The 22,861-nt window shown below is 46.3% G+C and overlaps 1 protein-coding gene across 2 annotated transcripts in view; it reads right to left on the bottom strand.

Annotated features, from left to right (window-relative positions):
* EFR3B (EFR3 homolog B) overlaps positions 1–22,861 on the bottom strand; it is a 99,883-nt gene that overhangs the window by 19,373 nt on the left and 57,649 nt on the right. For both annotated transcript variants that reach the window (XM_053589468.1, XM_053589469.1), the window contains 7 exons: positions 9,549–9,670; positions 4,339–4,488; positions 2,668–2,802; positions 2,126–2,204; positions 1,373–1,508; positions 983–1,144; positions 1–112 (listed from right to left, as the gene is read on the bottom strand). In XM_053589468.1, coding sequence (XP_053445443.1) covers positions 1–112; positions 983–1,144; positions 1,373–1,508; positions 2,126–2,204; positions 2,668–2,802; positions 4,339–4,488; positions 9,549–9,670 — 896 coding nt within the window. The remainder of the gene's footprint in view (positions 113–982; positions 1,145–1,372; positions 1,509–2,125; positions 2,205–2,667; positions 2,803–4,338; positions 4,489–9,548; positions 9,671–22,861) is intronic.

Raw genomic sequence — 22,861 nt, 5'->3', positions numbered from 1 at the left:
CCTGTCCTCCCCGCCTCCACCGGGTGGTGCAGGGAAGGCAGCGGGACCTTGCTCATGATGAAGAGGATCACCTCGGAGCGCTGGTAAGTGGGCAGCGTGCTGGCGAAGGAGCCTGCGGAAACGCCGGACAGGGTTGGCCCAGATGAGGCCAGCAGCCCCCAGGGCGTCGCCTGCCTCCGCCTCCCAGCTGAACACACCGCGGCAGCAAGTGGTGGCTGCGGCTCTGCGAGTCAGTTCAAACCCAGAGACAGAAACCTGCAGGGACAGTCGGGGTGGGATTCTGCCTGTGCTGGAGGAGGCGGCATTGGGTAACTCCAGAGGACTCTGCCGGTCTCTGGTCCCTTCTCTTGTTATTACCGCGGTCGTGGTTAAGGTCGCGGCTCCTTGACCAGAGGAGGGTGGGATGGAGAACGCTGGGCCCCAGGACAGTCCTGGTTCCCACGAGGTTTTCACCAGCCGCCCGGCGCGCGCCGGTGGGCAGTCACCAAGGGCATCGGCTCCCTGGTTCCTGTCTTGCCCGCCCTCCAAGCCGAGCGGAGGCTCTGAGAGCTGAGCAGGTGGCTTCACAGTCCTCCACGCCCAGGGCTGGGTGGGGGGTGGACATTTCTCCACTGCTTGCAGCCTTTCCCGGTTTCCTCTTCCTCATTCCCTCTCCCCTGCAATCCCCGGAGGGGTGGGGGCCTGAAGGGGAGCGGGGCTCAGGAGGAGATAGCCTTTGACGCCAAGGCCTGGCTGAGAACCCGGGCGAACGTTTTGTGTTCTCACCCAGGCCCTGCCCGGGCCAGTCCCTGCGCCCTGCGGACCGACCCTATTTCTCCAATGTCCAGGAACAGCATGGCACGGTGTTTGACGACCCTGCGACCCCGGGACCACGCTCTCGTGTCCCCACGCCCCTCCCCTGACCTGGCTGCGGCTCCCCAGCCGGCCCCTCCCCCGGGACTCCTCCCGGCCGCCCGCCCCGCCGCCCAGCCGCTGTGCCCACCGATGGTCTTGATCACCGCCTCCTGGAACATGCGCTCCTCGTGCTCCTTGATGATCTTGGTGCCCAGGCTGATGGCCCCGTCGTAGCTCCCGGTCAGGGCGTAGTCGATGCTGAGCCGAAGCTGCCTCAGCAGCGTGTTGAACATCTCCAGCACCGTGGGCCCTGAGCGCAGCGGGCGCAGAACCCACGTCGGGGCTGGCACCGCTCTCTCATCCCCCCGCCCCCGGGCTGCGTCCAAGGCAAGACCCGGCTCCATTCCAGTTAGGGGGCTTCTTCTGCCCCCCAGTTTCCCCGCAGACTTCTCTTGAGAGGACCCTACAGTGCCGGAGCAGCTCTCCGGCCCCGGGGTTCCGCGGCCCTCATCCCCTCGCCCAGGGCTCCCTTACTCACCCACAGAGCCGGTGGCCGCGATGACTGAAGCTTCTGACAGCACCTCCACGATGCCAGCGCGCACGGTGGCGGCACTGCGGCTGTTGGCGTCCAGGTGGCCCAGGAGCTGCTGGATAACCAGGTGGGAGTGCTGCGGCTGCGGGAGGGAGACGCGCTGCTGCCGGATCCGCAACCCTCACGCGGGACCCCAAGGCCACACCCAGCACCCCTTCTGGAGTTCCCCCCAACCTTGGTCAAACAAAGGGCCAAACCCCAGTGAAGACCTGGGTTTCCACGTTTTTCCTGGGCCCTTTTACTTCACATGGGTCAAAAGCCCGTCTTAAAGTAGTGTCTTCCTTTTCATGTTTTCCCACCAGAGGGCAGATGGCTTAGTCCAGTGCTGCTCAAAGTGTGGCCTGCTGGTTGGGGCCAGTTCAAGATCTGTGCGACTCTGGTGTACACAGAGGTGATAATTACAGTAACGGAGCGTCAGTCACGCCACAGCAGCAGCCAAAGGTCTGGTCTGTGGGCTCACCATTTGCATGAGTTTTTAATGTAATTTTCTAGGAATGTGTCTTAATTGTATTTTATTAAAGTATTGGTGTGATGTGCTGGAATAAAACTAAAGTGGCCTTTCTCCACAGCTAAGGTAACCAGCACTGGTTTAGGCAAGGGACTTAGGAGTCACAGAGGACATCTGGCTTTATGCTTTAAAGTCCTGCTCCTAGAGCTGCTGTCCGTGGGCGAAGAGCTGGACCGGGAAAGCTATAGTACCTGAATTGAGTACATGATGATTTTAAAGCAACGGATGGCGAACACCTTGGGCTCCCAGAGAGAATGGTTATCCAGATGGCTGTGAGGGGAGAGAAAGTACAGGGGAAGACTGTGAAATGCCAAGTCATGGTTGGAAGGAGAGATTCTCTTGGGGGGAGAGTGACGCCTCCTGGGAACCCTCGCACAGTAGCCAGGTGAGGAAGGGCTTACAGGTGCCGCCAAGAAGAGAATCATGAAGGACCCTGGGGCATCTCTAGCCAAGAAGAGAGGCCCAGGAACAGGGCTCTGCGGCATGACGTGGAATGAGGCCGGAAGCTTTTGCTTAGTTTTGGTGCCCTCGTCCCAGCTCCTTTCTTCACACTGCATTTGGTCACTGTGTGGTGGCTCTTGCTGTCATTTTGCAGGGAGTACAGGCACACAGAAGGGACCTGCTTGGCCACAGCACCACAACTGCCGTATTCCACTCCCTCTCCCCAACCCAGCAAGGGGACACCAGGGACCTGCAACATTTTAAGGCTGAGGGCTAGGGTGGGGGCACTCACATGAGGACCGGCTTGATGGCGTTTTTGATGTTGCCAAAGGCAGCCCTGCCCAGCAGCTCCCGAAGGCACCTCTCAGCCAGCTCTGCTGGGTTCTCCTTTTCCTTCTCTGGTGCTTGGAGAGGTGAGGGAGACCGGCTGGGGAAACAGAGGCACATGGTAAAGGGCAAGTGCAAAGTTAGGAGCCAGGCTGTGTGGAGGTAGAGTCTTACTTTGTCACCCTGTGGTTAGTGCCATGGTATCATAACTCACAACAACCTCAAACTCTTGGGCTCAAGTGATCCTCATGTCTCAGCTTCCCAAGTAGCTGGGACTACAGGCGCCCGCCGCCACACTCAGCTATTTTTCGATTTTTAGTAGAGACAGGGCCTTGCTCAGAATGGCCTCAAACTCCTGAGCTCAGGTGATGCACATCTGGGCCTCCCAGAGTGATAGGATTACGGTTGTGAGCCACTGTGCCCACCCCAACCCTGAGTTTCTAGGCTTCATCCAGGCCAATGGTGACAGTCAGGCAGGAAGGTATTTGACATGGGCTGCATTAGGCAACAGAGGAGATGCTGAGGGATCAGAAAGGAAACGGGGCAAAGAAGTCTCCACTTCTTTGGGGGAAGAGACAGAAGGTTGGTGGAGAAGAAGAGGAAAGTTCCCAGAGAAGAGATAAAGGTCCCTTTCTGGAAATCCTTAAGGGTAGGCCTGACATGCCTGTATGGGAAGAGCTCTCTGAGGCTCTGGGCCTGGTGAGTGTCCTGACGCTCCCAAAGCTTCAGAAGGAAAAGGAGTAGGGATCTGAGAGAGGGAAAGGGCAGGCAGAACAGGGAGAGAAAGCAGAAGGATGTAGGAGAAAGGAGAGAGAAGAAGGAGAGGCAGAGAAAAGGAAAGACATGGTAGTTGGCTTGGGCTTGACTCAGTGGTACCCAAGACACAGGAGTAGGCCCAGATAGGGACAGAACCAGGAGCCCCAGGCTTGGGGCTTAGACTCCGGATACCCCAGTGGGAGTCCATCAGTGAGCTGCTATTCCAGAAATAGCCACCAGAGGGCAAAAGCGCCTGCTGGCCAGTCCTAGCAGCCTCCACTCCAGACTGACAGGGAGAAACCCAGTGTCAGAAACAGCATCACACACCCACCCCAAGGTGGGACAGCAACATGAACCTTCCCTACTGTCCCATTTCACAGAGGGGAAAAGTGAGGGGCAGGGATAGGAATGAATCCCATGCGTAGGGGCTCCATGATTAAAAGCCAATATCTGCAAGTCTTGCTGCGTGCCTGCTGGCTGCTCAAAATGCATGTTTTTTAAGGGCCCAAAGTAGCATCAGGAAGCGAGGGAGGAAGGAAGGTCCAGAGGGGAAGTCCTCAGTAATCAGAGCCAGGGAGAGATTCTAGAACCTCCTTGCCCCACTGCTTCCAGGGAGACAAAGGTAACCTGACTCTTGGCTCTTTGCGCTCTTACAAGTACCCACTTGTAAGGGAGCCTGGCACCAAGGCTGCCCCTCCTTTAATCGGGGCAGATGTTAGGGTACAGTGGGTTGGCACAAGGCCAGACATAAGGCTCCCAGGGAGCCAGCTCTGGACTCACCGCAGAACAAGCCACAAAGCCATTATCTCTGTGCCCAAGCCACATGGCTCTCAAGCAGCCTGGGAGGACAACTCAGAGGGCCCCGCCCTGGTCAGCTTACCTCTCTGCTTCCTCTACATGCTGCAGATTGAAAAGCAGCGACGGGACGATCTTGTCCATGTGCTGTGGGTCCCAGATATTGGCCTGCAATTCATCATTCACTGTCTTCCTCACCACCCCTTGCAGACCTTTGATGCCTGACATTCGAATTCTGTAGGGAACAGGATGAAATGGGATTCTGAAGCCCTCAAGCCCTGAGAAGTCCAGCTTCTCTGGCAAAGAAAGGAACACAGTTTGGGGGCGGGGGATACAGTCATCCCTGGGAAGGCAGAATGGAGACTGCCTGTGACCTGAGGTCCTAGCCGGCCGGCTTCTTGTGCTGGTGGACATGAGGCCAGGAAGCCATGTCTTCTGGGTGGTCTCGGAGACTCCCAGGCTGTCCTTGCTCAGGTACCACTCAGGCTGCATCCCAAGGTGCTGACCACTCCAGCTCTCCCCCTTTAGCATTTAGCTGGGTGTGTTCCAGCTTAGGCAAAAGATATAAGAGCTCAAAGCACTGCCAAGGACTGAAGAGGCAGAATCCAGGGCTCTGAGGAACTTATGGGGTAGAGGATGGTGGATCAGGTGGGAAAAGCCCAGAGCTGAAGGCTTTCAGGCGCAGCGGGGTTCCCACTGGGGCTAAGCTGGCTGAGAAGCCAGAGGGGAAACTAAGTAGCAGCACCAGGGGGCCCGTTTTGCACACCTCCAGTCCCCACTGTGCAAACCCAAGGTCAGCACAGCCTTGTAGGAGGGTCCCCTCTTTACTGGCCATTAATAAAGGCCAATGGTTCAGCCTGAAGTTCTTTTCTTTTTCTTTTTATGTCAAACTTTTTTTCCTGATTTTAAAATAATACATGCTAATTATAAAAAAGTATAGAGAAGAGGAGATTTGGGTGATACCATCATCACCCAAAGATAACCATTATTGGGCATTTTGGTGTTTTTTCTTTCTTCTATCCATAGTATATAATAGAACTAAGAACCTATTGCATATTTCATTTGTATTGTGCCTTTTTTTTTTAAGGGATAGGGTCTCAGTCTGTTACCCAGGCTGCAGCGCAGTGCGGCAATCATAGCTCACTGCAGCCTCCAACTCATAGGCTCAAGTGATCCTCCTGCTTCAGCCTCCCCAAGTAGCTAGGACTACTGGCACATGTTACCACCCTGGGCTAATTTGTTTTGAATGTTTTTAGAAATACAAAACAAATTAGCCCAGTGTGGTGGCATTTTTGGAGTCTCACTGTGTTGCCCAGGCTGGTCTTGAACTCCTAGCCTCAAGCAATCCTACCTCAGCCTTTCTTTTTTATTTTATTTTATTTATTTATTTTTGTAGAGACAGAGTTTCACTTTATTGCCCTCGGTAGAGTGCCATGGCAGTCACATGGCTCACAGCAACCTCCAACTCCTGGGCTTAAGCGATTCTCTTGCCTCAGCCTCCCAAGCAGCTGGGACTACAGGCGCCCGCCACAACGCCCGGTTATTTTTTCGTTGCAGTTTGGCCGGGGCTGGGTTTGAACCTGCCACCCTCAGCATATGGGGCCAGCGCCCTACTCACTGAGCCACAGGCGCTGCCCATACCTCAGCCTTTCTAAGCGCTGGAATTATAGGCATGAGCCACCTTACCCAGCCATATATTCGCTTTTTGTCACATAACATTCAGTTATAATCATTTTCCTATATCATTAACTCTTCAAAACATGTTGAATGAATACATGATATACTGTTAAGAACTTTCTTTTTTTTTTTGTAGAGACAGAGTCCCACTTTATGGCCCTCGGTAGAGTGCCGTGGCCTCACACAGCTCACAGCAACCTCCAACTTCTGGGCTTAAGCGATTCTCTTGCCTCAGCCTCCCGAGCAGCTGGGACTACAGGCGCGCGCCACAACGCCCGGCTATTGTTAAGAAACTAGTGCCCCACTGGTCATTTAAGTTATTTCCAGATTTTTTGCTATTACAATAATGCTATTATGGATATCATTGTATAAAATATTTCACTACGTTTCAAGTCATTGCCATGAGTGGAATCAATGAATCACAAGGTAAGAAATGAAAGATAGGCTCCCAATATTACCAAATTGCTAGCCCCTCGCCCGCCCCTGTGCAGGCTGCCAGGGAAGGCCATTCTCCCTGCGCCCCACCAGCACTGACGATCTCACTCGAAACATCTGTTCTAATTTTATGGCTCAGAAAAATCCACACATCTTGTAGCTATTTCAGTTTGCCTCCTTTTGATGGTTGTTGGAGCGGAGCAGCATTTTTTTCTAAATGTTTAGTTGATAGTTGTATTTTCAGTGTTAGTTTTAAGTCGGGCTATGAGGTTATGACCCTGGGCCTTACTAGGTGACCATCACTGAGGGGCGGCAGTTTAGCAGCACCAGAGGATCCTTTGGGAGTCCCTGGGGAAACTCTTGGCCACTCTGACCCTGACTCCCACTCAAGATCCTGAGTCAGAGGCTGAACGGGCTTGAGAATAGACTGGCTCTTACAGGTCTTGCCTCTGGGCTTGCCTCTGACCCCCACCCTATGCATAATTGAAACACACTCCAAATGTGCTGGGCTCATGTGTCCCACCCAGGAGGGCCTGGCTGGCAAGATCCAACCTTGGTTGGCAGAAAAACTTCTGCCCAGGGCGGTGCCTATGGCTCAAAGGAGTAGGGCACTGTCCCATATGCCGGAGGTGGCGGGTTCAAACCCAGCCCCGGCCAAAAACTGCAAAAAACAAAAAACAAAAAACTTCTGCCCAGGGCTTCCTTGTGTGTGAATGTGAATTAATTTTCCTTCTTTTTCTAACAACCTTGCGCTCCTTCAGTCTCCCCAGAGTCCTTCCTAGATATGTGCTCATTTCATTCCAGGACACTCAGAGCTGGCTGACCCTTTCACAGTGAGATCAGAACCTGGAGAGCAGGAGACTCCTCGATGTTCCTCTTCTCAGTGATGCTCAGCAGAGCGCTACCCAGGACCAGCGGTTGCAAAGTCTCTGAACCCAAGTGGAGCTCAGAGAGTACTGATCTGCCGGGCCTGATGGTTCACACAATTCATGCATCACACACACACACACTCTCTCTCTCTCTCTCTCTCTCCACTGTGGGGATCCAAGGGTAGCCAAAAGCATTCAGAGGCCCCCTCCAGGCTCCTAGAGCAAAGTGCTACTGTGGGCACAGAAAGCCCAGCCCGTCTGCTACTACTCTGGACGCTGGGCAGACTGGAATGAACAACAGGGAGGGATCCAGGGAACAGCGGGAGGGCGGTGACGGAGGGGAGAAGCAAAAGGAGCAGGCATAAGGAAGACTGACCCCAGACAGTCCCTCCCCTCTCACCCGCGGGCTTTCCTTCATGAGTGGTCAGTGCTGATCTGTGGGTGTAATGGTGGGGCCAGGGCCAGGGGCAACCTCAGCAGTCGTCGTCCTGGTGTTCGGGAACCTCAGCTGCTGCTGGGATGCAGTGCTGACCATGCCACATGCTGCTGACCATGTCACATGCTGAGCAGCAATTGTGTGTGCGCATGTGTAATGTCACAGGAGTGACCCTGCAGCTCTGCCTCTGGACAGTGAGGTCCAGCCTGAGTGGGCAGCACTAGTTACGACCACGCCAGCTCCTCCTCTAACACCTGCTCCTGGATGGGTCCCAACTGCTCCAGTCCCTTCTCCTCCCCCTCCTCATGGCCTTTTTGGGAAGCCAACCCTGGGCAAGGAGCTTCTTCTGCCTGGACCTCCTGCTGGCCTCATCAGAGCCATTAGCCCAGCACAGCTGCAGGGGATGGAGAGAAGTGTCTGGGACTGGGGAGGCCCAGAAGCTGCCATCCAGCTGCACTGGGCTTCCCGCCCGTAGCCCGTCCACTGCCTTGGAAGGAACCAGCAGCCCAGGGAATGGAGGATTCACTTCCTGTTGCTCCAGACCAGACCACTGGCTATCATGAGGGACACCCCGGTTCCAGCAGCAACTAATGGAGACAGTCCCCTATCGCCTCCGCCTTCTCCAACACCTCCTGCGGCTTTGCTGGGCTGGGACAGCTTTTCTTTCTTTAATCATAGTCTCTAGTTTCATAGACTCTTCCTGAGGCGAGGATACTCTCTGAAGGCAGACACCTGCTTCTGGCTCTTTGGCGCCTTACATAATAGTTCCAAGGACAAGGCTCAACACCAAGCACCTATTTCCCGCTTCCTCCCATCCTGACTGACTCATCCATCTGACTCTGCGTCCTGCTCCATTGTTCGTGTCAGTATGTTTTCGTCTTAATTTCTGTGTGGTTTTGAGAGGTCTTATAATACTTTTATGCCTGTGAGTATGTTTCTATTTTTTTCAGTACTTGATTGCATTCAAATGAGTATGTTTCTGCGAGTTAAGTATTTTTATAAATTTGTGTATGTGTACGTAAAAGTGTATTCTCTAATTCACAGTGTTTATCTGAAAGCATCCATTCATTCTGTCATTCATCTGGTCAATATTTCTCAAGTGCCCACTGCTCTCTGGGCACTGTTTTGGCACTTGGGATGCCTCAGGGAACAAAACAATGACCTGCATTGTTGGATACAGGTACGTTCCCATGGGCAGACACAGACAATAGGAAGCATAGTAAGTAAATGATGAAACATGTTCAAAAGGGATGAGTACTACAGAAAAAGCCAGAGCAGGGTAAGGAAGAAGGGAGTGGGTGTGTGTGGGGGGTGTACAGGGGCAGCTTTGCTGATAAGGGGACAATTGAGCAAAAGCTCCACAGAGGTGAAGCATTCCAGGCAGGACACAGTCTGTGCAAAGGCCCTGGGGCAGGAATGCCCTGGTGTGCTTGAGGAACAGCAAAGAGGCCAGCATGGTCTGGGTGGGTGGGGAATGAGCCAGTGGGAGAACAGAGGGAATGAAGTGAGGAAGGCAGCCAGGATCAACCAGAGCCAGGACTTCGGCTCTTTATTGGTGGGTGTAGGTTTTGATGGATTATGGTATTTCTAGAGTATCAATGCATCTCATTCTGAGCAAAAGTGTGTGTGGACGGGTGTGTGCATGTGTGTGTTTCGTCACTGCTCTCAAGTTGAGCTCACAGCCCATTAACTTACATTTAGCCCTGTGTTCTGGCCCAAGCTGTTTTTGCTTTAGAAACTGCACACGGGGACTCCAGAGCTGTCCCTTCCCCACCACATCCAGCCGGTGCTTTTCCTATCCAGCGACATCAGAGCAGTAGTAAATGCCATGAAACCCAGCAGTGCCTCTGGCGCAAGCCAAGCAGGCCCCCTACTCACTTAGTCTTGATTTCCAAGTCATCATGGCTCGAGTGGCACATTTCACTGAATCGGGACACAAAGAAGTCATAACTCCGATGATAGGACGGGGTGTCCTCCTCGATGTTGGCAAACTTCACAAACTATCAGGAAGGAAGGGAGAAACACATGAGCAGTCACCTGCTGTCCTCACTTCTGAGCATCCCCAGACCCCCAGCTGTGGTAAAGCCACAGGGACCAGGCATCTCGGACAGGCCCTGGGCTGCCTCCCGGAGCACGTTTGGGAGATGTGAGTTCCCAGGCCTGCTTACCTCTCCTGTCCACTACATGAGACTGGAAACCATGGCCCTTCTCGGGCCTTCCCTGCTGGGGACAGCGGAGGACAGTAGAGGAGGGAACACCAAGGGGCTCAGGTAAGTGCCTGCTGTCACCCCTCTATCCAGAGCTATGCAAACATGGGGCTCAAGGGGTGTGGGAATAATCCTAACCCTGAGGGACTGCTACTGTCAAAGCATGTGGCACCACCCTTGAACAAATCTGGGACCCAAGACCACATTTGAAATGTAATTTAAGGACATAATTACATTTTATTGTTAAAAATGTGGGTAAATTTTGAAAGTTTGCCGTTTGAGTTCAGTAAGTGTTGATCAGCCTTCTCAGCTGCTGGATCCCTTCTGCACCACTGTGCTGCACCCCTGCGATTCTAAATAAGGACTTCAACTGAGTCCTGCAGGGAAGTGAGAATCACAGACTAAATGCAGTCAAATCACCAAAAGTTTTATATAATTCCTGTAAGTTATTTCATTCGATGTTATAAATTGAGTACCCCAAACAACTCTAAAAAGATTAGATTTATAATAAAATCTATGCTCTGTTTTCTTCCTTGTGTTTTTTACAAACATTTGCTGGAAACACTATTCTTCCTAAAAGTCTCTAGTTGGTGTACTCTGATAATATTCAATGTTAGCTGTCAATCTATGTTTCTATCGAACTACTTAAAAGTTGTTAGTCACTTTTTTTGGATGAACATTAGCAGCTTCCACACACGCAATTAATTCTTATAGTGTTTTGTTCTCACATTAATAAATATATGGTTATTTTCTGCTGACTAATATGTACCTAGCACTGAAAAATACAAAGCAGATAGGGAAATTGTTCCTTCTAAGTGCTATCTAAAATGTGTACATAGATTTGGGAATGAATTTTCTGACGTTAGCAATAACCCAGAACAGTGGTGTGGTGATACGGAAGAGACATGGTGGGGATCCCAGGGGAATCCTGGGAGTTCCAGAAACACTGGGGAGTTCCAGAAACACAGCTAAAGAAGGCCCAGCCTTCCTCAGCCCCCAAGGCCAGAACACAGATGTGGGCTGACACAGAGACTGAACCTAGGTTTGGTGAAGCTAAATCTGGGTGCGTCGCGGTGCTCATAACCCCCGACAGAAAGTTCCCAGGCCACACTCGTCACTGGCAGAGGCTGGCCTGTCAAGATGTCCGTCCATTGAAAGGAATGGTTATAGCACATTCTAACTGTGGGTCTAGCTCTTAACTGGCAGTGTGAGTGTGACCTTTGGTGGGGTGTGGGGGGGACGACATTTAACTTCTTTTTATGTTTTGTCTTTTCTCTATGTAAAATAAGCAACCCAGTTGTCACTAAGGATATTTTAAGTTTATTTATTTATTTATTTTTTTAGAGACAGAGTCTCACCTTGTCACCCTGGGTAGAGTGCTGTAGCAGCCTCCAACTCCTGGGCTTAGGCGATTCTCTTGCCTCAGCCTCCCGAGTAACTGGGACTACAAGCGCCCACCACAAGGCCCAGCTATTTTTTGTTGCAGTTTGGCTGGGGCCGGGTTCGAACCTGCCACCTTTGGTATATGGGTCTAGCGCCCTACCCACTGAGCCACAGGCGCCACCCATTTTAAGGTTTTTAAAATTTATACTGTATTTACTCCAAATCCGATGAGATGGATTAAAATAAGACTGTGTATGAGTATGTGCATTTTAGAATAATTAAAACTGCAAAAAAAAAAAAAAGAGAGAGAGAGACCAGTAAGAAAGAAGGAGAAACCATCAAATACTTTGTCCTGAACATGTAGGGACTGCGTAGACACACGTGTCCATCAGGAGAAAGAGTGAGCAAACATTTAAGTTCTCACTTAAAGTCCCCACTGGTTCAGGACTTTGTGGGCAAACAGGTAAAACATTTAGAGGTTTTAGAAGCCCAGATAATGGCAGGTGCTCCCCTAAACACTTTGCATACCTCAACTATTTTAAAACAACTCTAAAGTAAAAATTATTATTTTAATTGTACAAAGAGACTGAGACCCACAGAAGTTAAGTGACTGACCAAGGCCCTGCGGAGGGCTGGCTTCTCCAGCAGACCTCTGGCCTGGAAACCTTGGGGTTGTGTTTTCAGCTTTATTAAGGCATAACTGACAAATAAAAAGCGTGCATGTTTATATATTTAATGTGTACAGTGTGATGTTTCAGTTCTACACTGTGAAGTAATCCGCACAATTAGGCTAATTAACATACCCCTCACATGGTTACCATCCCCAGCTTTTTGTGGGGAGAACATTTAAGATGGCCAAGATATGGAATAAATCTAAATGTCTGATGACACGTGGGTCAAGAAAACATGGTGTATACATAAAACACAAACACACACACTCTCTCACAGAAGAATATTAGTCTTTAACAAGAAGGAAATCCTGCCCTTTTGACAGCCAAGTGGATGAACTTGAAAGACATATGCTAAGTGACATGAACCAGACACAGACAAACTCACTTGTGCGTGGAGTCTAAAATACGCAAACTCGGAAGCCGAGAGAAGGGTGGTTGCCAGGGACCGAGGGAAGGGAAAAGGGAGGTGGTGGTCAAAGGTACACGGGTCTCTGGGTTTTTATCCAGACTTCTGCTTCCTCTAGTCTAAGGCCAAAGGACCCCTGACAGTTGCTTGGAGTGGGGGTTGGGGGGTGTGATATTATTAGGGAAGAACAAGAGGAGGATACAGCAGTATCCAGTGGGGACCTTAGTTTTATTTTATTAACAGGGGCAGGTGGGACAGGGCAGTGGAGCTGCAGGACTGAGGATTCTAGTTTTCTTTTCTTTTCTTTTTCTTTAATTAAATCATAGCTGTGTACATTAATGCGGTCATGGGGCACCATACACTGGTTTTATAGACCATTCGACATATTTTCATCACATTGGTTAACATAGCCTTCCTGGCATTTTCTTAGTTACTGTGTTAAGACATTTATATTCTACATTTACTAAGTTTCACATGTACCCTTGTAAGACGCACCGTAGGTGTAATCCCACCAATCACTCTCCCTCCGCCCATTCTCCCCTCTCCCTCCCCTCCCTCTCCCTTTTCCCCATATTCTTAGGTTATAACTGGGTTATAGCTTTCATGTGAAAGCCATAAATTAGTTTCATAATAGGGCTGAGTACATTGGATACTTTTTCTTCCATTCTTGAGATACTTTACTAAGAGGAATGTGGCTCAGTGAGCAGGGTGCCGGCCCCATATACCGAGGGTGGCGGGTTCAAACCCAGCCCGGGCCAAACTGCAACAAAAAAATAGCCGGGCGTTGTGGCGGGCACCTGTAGTCCCAGCTACTCGAGAGGCTGAGGCAGGAGAATCGCCTAAGCCCAGGAGTTGGAGGTTGCTGTGAGCTGTGTGACGCCACGGCACTCTACCGAGGGCAATAAAGTGAAGCTCTGTCTCTACAAAAAAAAAAAAAAAAAAAGAACATGTTCCAGCTCCATCCATGTAAACATGAAAGAGGTAAAGTCTCCATCTTTCTTTAAGGCTGCATAATATTCTACAGTGTACATATACCACAATTTATTAATCCATTTGTGGATCGATGGGCACTTGGGCTTTTTCCATGACTTAGCAATTACGAATTGGGCTGCAATAAACATTCTGGTACAAATAGCTTTTTTATAATGTGATTTTTGGTCTTCTGGGTATATATCTAGTAGAGGAATTATAGGATTGAATGGCAGATCTATTTTTAGATCTCTAAGTGTTCTCCAAACATCTTTCCAAAAGGAATGTATTAATTTCCACCAGCAGTGTAGAAGTGTTCCCTTTTCTCCACATCCATGCCAACATCTCTGGTCTTGGGATTTTGTGATATGGGCTAATCTTACTGGAGTTAGATGATATCGCAAAGTAGTTTTGATTTGCATTTCTCTGATGATTAAAGATGATGAGCATTTTTTCATATGTCTGTAGGCTGTGAACCTGTCTTCTTCAGAGAAGTTTCTCATCAAGTCCCTTGCCCAGCCTGTGGTGGGATCACTTGTTCTTTTCTTGCTTATACGTTTGAGTTCTCTGTGGATTCTGGTTATTCAACCTTTGTCGGAGACATAACCTGCAAATATCTTCTCCCATTCTGAGGGCTATCTGCTTGCTTTACTTACTGTGTTCTTGGCTGTGCAGAAGTTTTTTAGTTTGATCAGGTCCCAGTAGTGTATTTTTGAAGCTCCTTCAATTGACCGGGGGGTCCTCCTCATAAAATACTCGCTCAGATCGATTTCAAGAGTTTTCCCTGCATTCTCTTCTACTATTTTTATAGTTTCATGTCTTAAGTTTAAATCTTTAATCCAGTGAGAGTCTTAGTTAATGGTGTGGGTTAAAGGTGTGTGTCCAGTTTCAGTCTTCTACAGGTTGCCAGCTAGTTCACCCAGCACCATTTGTTAAACAGGGAATCTTTTCCCCACTGAATATTTTTAATTGGTTTGTCAAAGATCAAATAACAGTAAGTAGCTGGATCCATCTCTTGGTTCTCTATTCTGTTCTCATCTACTTTGTTTTTGTGCCAGTACCATGCTCTTTTGATCACTACTGATTTATAGTATAGTCTGAGGTCCAGTAGCATGATTCCTCCTGCTTTATTTTTATTTTTGAGTTATGTCCTGGCTATTCGAGGTTTTTTCTGATTCCATATAAAACGAAGTATTATTTTTTCAAGATCTTTAAAGTATGACAGTGGGGCTTTAATAGGGATTGCATTAAAATAGGGATTGCATTAAAATAGGGTAGTATGGACATTTTAACAATGTTGATTCTTCCCAGCCATGAGCATGGTATGTTTTTCCATTTGTTAACATTTTCAGCCATTTCTTTTCTTAGAGTTTCATAGTTCTCTTTATAGAGATCTTTCATGTCCTTTGTTAGATAAAGTTCTTTTGTTTTCAATTTCATTTAATTCTGCTCTAGTTTTGGTTATTTCTTTTCTTCTACTGGGTTTGGGGTTGGAATGTTCTTCCTTTTCAGTTGCTTGAGATGTCCCATTCAGTTGTTAACTTCCTCTCTTTCCATTCTCTTGAGGAAGGCTTGCAGTGCTATAAATTTCCCTCTTAGGACTGCCTTTGCGGTATCCCAGAGGTTCTGATAATTTGTGTCTTTATTGTTGTTTTGTTCCAAAAATTTGGCAATTTCCTTCTTAATCTCATCTATGACCCAGCTATCATTCAGCATAAGGTTATTTAGCTTCCATGTTTTTGTATGAGTATGCAGATTCCTGTTGTTACTGAGCTCAACTTTTATTCCATGGTGGTCCGAGAAGATGCAAGGAATAATTTCTATTCCTTTAAATTTACTGAGGTTAGACTTGTGACCTAAGATGTGATCAATTTTGGAGTATGTTCCGTGGGCTGATGAGAAGTATGTGTATTCAGTTTTGTTGGGATGCAATGTTCTGTAGATGTCTGCTAAATCCAAATGTTGGATGGTTAGGTTTAAATCTAAAATTTCTTTGCTCAGCTTCTCCTTGGAGGATCTATCCAACACTGCCAAAGGAGTGTTAAAATCTCCGACTATTATGGAGCTGGAGGAAATCATGTTGCTCATGTATGTTAGAGTTTCTCTTATAAATTGAGGCACATTCTGGTTGGGTGCATAAATATTAATAATTGAAATCTCATCATATTGAGTATTACCCGTAACAAATGTGAAGTGACCATTCTTATCCTTTCTTACTTTTGTTGGTTTAAAGCCTATTGTATCTGCAAATAGAATTGCAACACCTGCTTTTTTCTTATTACCATTTGCCTGAAATATGGACGATCATCCTTTCACCCTGAGTCTATATTTGTCTTTTAAGGTAAGATGTGACTCTTGTATGCAGCAAATATCTGGCCTGAGTTTTGGTATCCAGTCAGCTAACCTGTGCCTCTTTACAGGACAGTTTAAGCCGTTCACATTAATGGAGACTATAGATAAGTCTGGTAAAATTTTGGGTATTGAGTTTTTCGAAAGTCCAATGGACATTTTATCCTTTCGCCACTGTGGAAGTTGGAGTTTGATCAAAAGTTTCTGAGTGAGTTTACTTTTGTGGTAGAAGATTGGGCTGGAGGATAGGTCTGAGAATATCCTGAAGAGCTGGTTTGGTTATGGCAAATTTCTTCAACATGTGAATGTCATTAAAGTATTTAATTTCTACATTATAAATGAAACTTAGCTTAGCTGGATACAGGATCCTGGGTTGAAAGTTATTTTGTTTTAGGAGATTAAAAGTCAATGACCACCCTCTTCTGGCTTGAAAAGTTTCAGCAGAGAGATCTGCAGTCATTCTAATATTCTTCCCTTTGTAGGTAATGGTTTTCTTACATCTGGCTACTTTCAGAATTTTTTCCTTCTTATTAACTTTAGTGAAGTTAATTATGATGTGCCTGGGGGATGTCTTATTTGGGTTGAGTCATGTTGGGGTTCTGAAACTGTCTGCTATCTGAATTTCAGAATCTCTTGGCATGTCTGGAAAATTCTCTTTCATAATTTCATGGAGAAGGGCCTCTGTGCCTTGCGAAGCTACTTCATCGTTTTCAGGGATTCCAATGAGGCGGATATTAACCTTCTTTGAATTATCCCAGAGCTGTCTGAGAGAATGATCCATTTTTGCTCTCCATTTCTCTTCCTCTTTGAGAGTCTTTTCCTCTTCCTTTTTGGGAGCATTCAAAAGCTTTGTCTTTAATGTCAGAAATAATTTCTTCTGCTTGCTCCACTCTGTTACTGAGGGATTCTACTGTATTTTTCAGATCTTTGAGGACTGCAAATTCTCGCTTCAATGTGTCAAAATCTTTGGTGGTTTTGTCTTTAAATTCATTGAATTCTTGAGACAACTTTTGAATTTCTCCTCGAATTTCTAATTGCAACTTTTGAATTGCTCCTCGAATTTCTAATTCCAAATTTTCATATATTCTATTAATCTTGTTTGCAATACAAATTCTGAATTCGATTTCTGACATCTCAGCTGTCTGTTTATGAATGGGATCTTCAGTTACATCTGTCATATCTTTCCTTGGGGGGGGGGTTGATCTACTCTGGTTATTCATGTTACCAGAGTTTTTCCACTGATTCCACCCCATGATTATTTTACACGGTTTGACTTTTCCCCTGGAGCTTTGCTGAGGACCCATACAGTGCTATGGCCTGAGAAACTGGGGACCTGTTTGGTGTGGTGGGGCTAAGTGGCTCTGTCTTGTTTTCTCTTGTCCAACCCTAGTGAAACAGTTACTGTGGGTTGAAGTCTCAGCTGTGGAGAAATACCAGCAGTTAAGTCACCCTGGGTATTTACAGCAGCAATTGTAAAAGGAAAATCAAACTTTCCTACAACCACTTCCTACAATTGTAAACGGAAAATCAAATCTTCCTACAACCACACACCCAGGACACCACTTGGATAGTCCTCGGGCAATTGGCTCAGTTCAAAGGGTCCAAATCAATTGTTTCAGGTGGAAGAGTTTAAAAGGTCTCTGGCAACTAGATCGCAGGGGTCTGCTAACAACTCAAATATGACTTGCTCTGGTGCTCTGTGAGGTCAGGAGGACCCATGCAGCAAATAGATTAGTCTGGGAAAGTTGATGCATCTCTGTCACACCCCACCTTGCACCTCTGTCACACCCAGTCACTGATAACCCCACAGGACTGTGACCCAGTTGCCTCCAATGAGCAGATACTCCAGGGGTTTGCACCTGCCTGAATCACAAGGAACTCTATGTCTCCTCAGCCAGGCCACTGCTCTCTGCCTATATCTGGCAGGGGGAGGTGAGGTCTGACAATCTCAGAGGCTTGATGGAGGCTGGGGATTGTTCACTCAGTTCCAGCCGCACCCCTGATTGATGTTACTGACCGAACAGAACAACTTTGCGGAATTTGTTTCTGTCCCGGCTAAATTCTCCTGCAGAAGAGAAGCTGTTTTGAGTTCACAGAACCTGCACCTAAGGCCCTGTCTTTGCTGCTGCAAAGGTTTGTATTCGTAGCACGGTTAGCTGTCAGTTCTAGCCTCCTGCCCTCCTTTGTCTAGGCTGATGATCTCCTGGGGGCCGGGTGCGTCTTAGGCTCAGTAAAGCGGTCCTCTGGGTCAGGGCAGCCTTGGGAGTCAGCCGGCACTGAGCATGCATTTTCTAGTCCCTGCACTCCACCCAGGCCAGTACTGCCTCAGGCAAATCCTTTACTCATGGGGCCTGCATTTCTGTCCCTGATCTTCCACCAGTGGTTGCCACCTGAGAAGATGCCTGGCCTCCTCTGGTTGTCCAGAGAGACAGGGGGGGTGACTCCAGAATATCCAGGGGTGAGCCCTATTGTTGCCAAAAACGGCTGCTGCTCTGCGCCTCGGGGCACTGCTGTACCCGGGTGGTTCCCTCTCAGCTGACCGTCCTCTCCTCACTCCCGTGCCACAGAATCAGCACTGACCAGCTGCAGTCCAGGCCCTGTCCACACCCCTTGAGAAATCACCCAAGAATCTGGACTCCTGGGGGACAGGCCTCCAGACCTCAGAGTGAGAGTAGAGGGGAGTGCTGGAAGCTCAGATTGCAGGTAGAGAATATATACAGTTTTACACAGTTTTATGCCTGGCAGGAGAGCACCATGGCATCCTAGAAGGGGAAGTAGGTCCAGTTTTTAGAGGGTCTCTCCCGTGGAGTATAATGGGAGGACTTTTGAACTCTGCTCATTTGTTTATGGGGTACTCCGAGCCATTCTCATGGGGGAGGGGACTCCTGTCCACTTGGTGATGGATTTTGTACCTTTTGTTTGTATGCTTGGGGTTGCAGCTTGCCTCAGCAGGGTTGATGTGCGTTCTTCAACCTTCTCTCTTGGTGCAGCTCTAATCCGCCAGGTTACTTGCTAAATTTCTGTCCTTTAACTGTCCTTCTGGACGGGAGCCTCTGTGGAAAGCTGGCTTCAGTCAGCCATCTTCGGGAAACCCTCTTTCTTTTTTTTCTTTAATTGTTGGTGATTCATTAAAACCAGAATCCAGGGTATAAGAAACAAGGTTATACTGATTGCATTTGTTAGGTAAAGTCCCTCTTACAATGTGTCTGCCCCCCCAAAGGTGTGTTATGCACCAAGGCTCCACCCCCTCCCTCCTTCCCTTTCTCTGCTCTTCCTTTTGCCCACCCCTCCCTCCTTCTTTCTCTCTTTGCTCTCCCCTTCTCCCACCTCCACCATGTCATTAATTGTCCTCATATCAAAATTGAGTACATAGGATTCATGCTTCTCCATTCTTGTGATGCTTTACTAAGAATAATGTGTTCCACTTCCATCCAGGTTAATACAAAGGCTATAAACTCTCCATTTTTTTAAATGGCTGAATAGTATTCCATGGTGTACATATACCACAGCTTGTTAATCCATTCCTGGGTTGGTAGGCATTTTGGCTGTTTCCACATTTTGGCAATTGTAAACTGAGCTGCAATAAACAGTCTAGTGCAAGTGTCCTTATGATAAAAGGATTTTTTTCCTTCTGGGTAGATTCCCAGTAATGGGACTGCAGGATCAAATGGGAGGTCTAGCTTGAGTTCTTTGAGGTTTCTCCATACTTCCTTCCCAAAAGGTTGTATTAGTTTGCAGTCCCACCAGCAGTGTAAAAGTGTTCCCTTCTCTCCACATCCATGCCAGCATCTTCAGTTTTGAGATTTTGTGATGTGGGCCATTCTCGCTGGGGTTAGATGGTATCCCAAGGTGGTTTTGATTTGCATTTCTCTAATAATTAGGGATGATGAGCATTTTTTCATATGTTTGTTAGCCATTCGTCTGTCTTCTTCAAAGAAGATTCTATTCATGTCTCTTGCCCATTGATATATGGGATTGTTGGCTTTTTTCATGTGGATTAATTTGAGTTCTCTATAGATCCTAGTTATCAAGCTTTTGTCTAATTGAAAATATGCAAATATCCTTTCCCATTGTGTAGGTTGTCTATTTGGTTGTTGTCTCCTTAGGTGTACAGAAGCTTTTCAGTTTAATTAAGTCCCATTTATTTATTTTTGTTGTTGTTGCAATTACCACAGCAGTCTTCTTCATGAAGTCTTTCCCCAGGCCGATATCTTCCAATGTTTTTCCTAGTCTTTCTTTGAGGATTTTTGTTTCATGCCTTAAATGTAAGTTCTTTAACCATCTTGAGTCAATTTTTGTGGGTGGAGAATGATGTGGGTCCAGCTTCAGTCTTTTACATGTGGATATCCAGTTCTCCCAGCACCATTTATTAAATAGGGAGTCTTTCCCCCAGTGTATGTTTTTATATGGTTCATGGAAAATTAGTTGGTTGTAAGATGTTAGTTTCATTTCCTGGTTTTCTATTCCAAATGTCTATGATTCTGGTTTTGTGCCAGTACCATGCTATCTTGACCACTGTGGCTTTGTAATACAGCCTAAAATCTGGTATGCTGATGACCCCTGCTTTGTTTTTATTACTAAGAACTGCCTTAGCGATAGAGGTTTTTTTTTTTCTGGTTCCATACAAAACGCAGAATCATTTTTTCCAAGTCTTGAAAGTACGATGTTGCTATTTTAATCGGGATGGCATTGATTCAGTAGATTGCTTTGGGAAGTATAGACACTTTAACAATATCGATTCTTCCTAGCGGTGAGCATGGTATGTTCTTCCATGTTAATATCCTTTGCTATTTCTTTTCTTCGCGTTTTGTAATTTTCTTTATAGAGGTCCTTCACCTCTTTTGTTAGGTATATTCCTAGGTATTTCATTTTCTTGAAGCTATGGTGAAGGAATTTGTGTCCTTAATTAGCCTCTCATCTTGGCTGTTATTGGCATAAACAAAGGCTACTGACTTGTGGACATAGATTTTATATCCTGAAACATTACTGTATTTTTTGATGACTTCCACGAGTCTTATGGTTGAATCTTTGAGGTTCTCAAAGTATAAAATCATATCGTCAGCAAAGAGGGACAGTTTGACCTCCTCTGCTCCCATTTGGATGCCCTTTATTTCTTTGTCTTGCCTAATTGTATTGGCTAGAACTTCCAGCACTATGTTGAAGTAATGGTGACAAAGAACAACCTTGTCTGGTTCCAGTTCTAAGAGGAAAAGCTTTCAGTTTTACTCCATTCAGTAAAATATTAGCTGTGGGTTTGTCATAGATAGCTTCGATGAGTTTAACAAATATGCCACCTATGCCTATATTCTTCAGTGGTCTAATTAGAAAAGGATGCTGGATTTTATCAAATGCTTTTTCTGCATCTATTGAGAGTATCATGGTCTTTGTTTTTGCTTCTATTAATACAGTGAATAACGTCTATGGACTTGAGTATGCTAAACCAGCCTTGCATCCCTGGGATGAAACCTACTTGATCATAATGTATGACTTTTTTAATGATAAACTGTAATCTATCATCTAGGATTTTTTTGAGAATTTTTGCTCCTATATTCATTAGTAAAATTGATCTGAAATTCTCCTTTTTAGATGGGTCTTTTCCAGAACCCTGGTTTTGATACCAGGGTGATGTTTGCTTCATAGAACATGTTGGGGATGAGTCCTTCCTCCTCAATTTTTGGGAATAATTTCTGCAGTACAAGAATAAGCTCTTCTTTGAGGGTTTGACAGAATTTTGGTGTGAAGCCATCCAGACCAAGGCATTTTTTTGTTGGAAGATTTTTTATTGTTTCTTTGATCTCAGTGCTTGAAATGGGTCTGTTTAGGAGCTCTATTTCTTCCTGACTAAGTCTAGGGAGAGGGTGTGATTCCAAATATTGATCCATTTCCTTCACATTGTCAAATTTCTGGGCATAGAGTTTCTGGTAGTATTCATAGATGATCTCTTGTATCTCTGTAGCACCAGTTGTTATTTCCCCTTTATCATTTCTGATTGAGGTTACTAGAAATTTTACTTTTCTAATTCTAGTTAGTCTGGCCAAAGGTTTATCTATTTTATTTATTTATTTATTTATCCTTTTTTAATTTATTTTTTTCAAAAAACCAACTCCTTGTTTCGTTAATTTTCTGAATGATTCTTTTGTTTTCAATTTCATTGATCTCTGGTTTAATTTTGTATATTTCTTTTCTTCTGCTGGGTTTAGGCTTAGATTGTTCTTCTTTTTCCAATTCCATAAGATGGCTTGTAAGTTTGTTGATGCGCTCTCTTTCTGTTTTTTTAAATGTAGGCATCTAAAGCAATAAATTTTCCTCTCACAGGTTTTGAGTATCCCACAGGTTTTGGTAGCTTGTGTCTTCATTGTTGTTATGCTCAAGGAAGTTAATGGTTTCCTCTTTTATTTCTTCCTACTCCCAACTGTCATTCAACAGAAGGTTGTTTAATTTCCATGCCTTTGTGTGGGGTTGAACATTTTTGTTGGAGTTGAGTTCCACTTTTAGTGCCTTGTGGTCTGAGAAGATACAAGGTAAAATTTCAATTCTTTTGATTCTGTTGATGTTTGTTTTGTGTCCTAGAGTATGATCGATTTTGGAGAATGTTCCATGGGGCGATGAGAAGAATGTATATTCTTTATCTTTGGGATGCAGTGTTCTATATGTGTCTATCAAACGCAGTTGTTCTAGGGTCTCATTTAAGTCTCTTACATCTTTATTTAATTTCTGTTTAGAGGATCTGTCCAGCTCTGTAAGAGGAGTGTTAAAGTCCCCAGTTATTATGGTGGTATAGGATATCATATTGCTCAGACTGAATAAGGTCTGTTTCAAGAATCTGGGAGCATTTAAGTTGGGTGCATAAATATTAGAATTGAAACGTCTTCTTGTTGTATTTTTCCTTTGACCAATATAAAGTTACCATCTTTGTCTTTTTTGACTTTAGTTGCTTTAAATCCACATGTATCTGAAAATAAGATCGCAAACCCTCTTTTCTTCTGAATTCCGTTTGCCTGAAAAATTGCCTTCCAACCCTTAACTCAGAGTTTTAATTTGTCTTTTGAAGCTAAGTGTGTTTCCTGCAGACAGCAAATGGATGGCTTGTGTTTTTTAATCCAATCAATCTATGCCTCTTCAGTGGGGAATGCAAGCCATTAACATTTATTGAGATAATTGGTAAGTGTGGTAGTGTTCTATTCATCTTATTTTGTGTCAGTCCAT

The sequence above is a fragment of the Nycticebus coucang genome, chromosome 4, assembly GCF_027406575.1.
Source record: "Nycticebus coucang isolate mNycCou1 chromosome 4, mNycCou1.pri, whole genome shotgun sequence".
Lineage (NCBI taxonomy): Eukaryota > Metazoa > Chordata > Mammalia > Primates > Lorisidae > Nycticebus > Nycticebus coucang.
The sequence above is the reverse complement of the archived record's forward strand: the minus strand, read 5'-3'. Positions and strand labels throughout refer to the sequence as shown.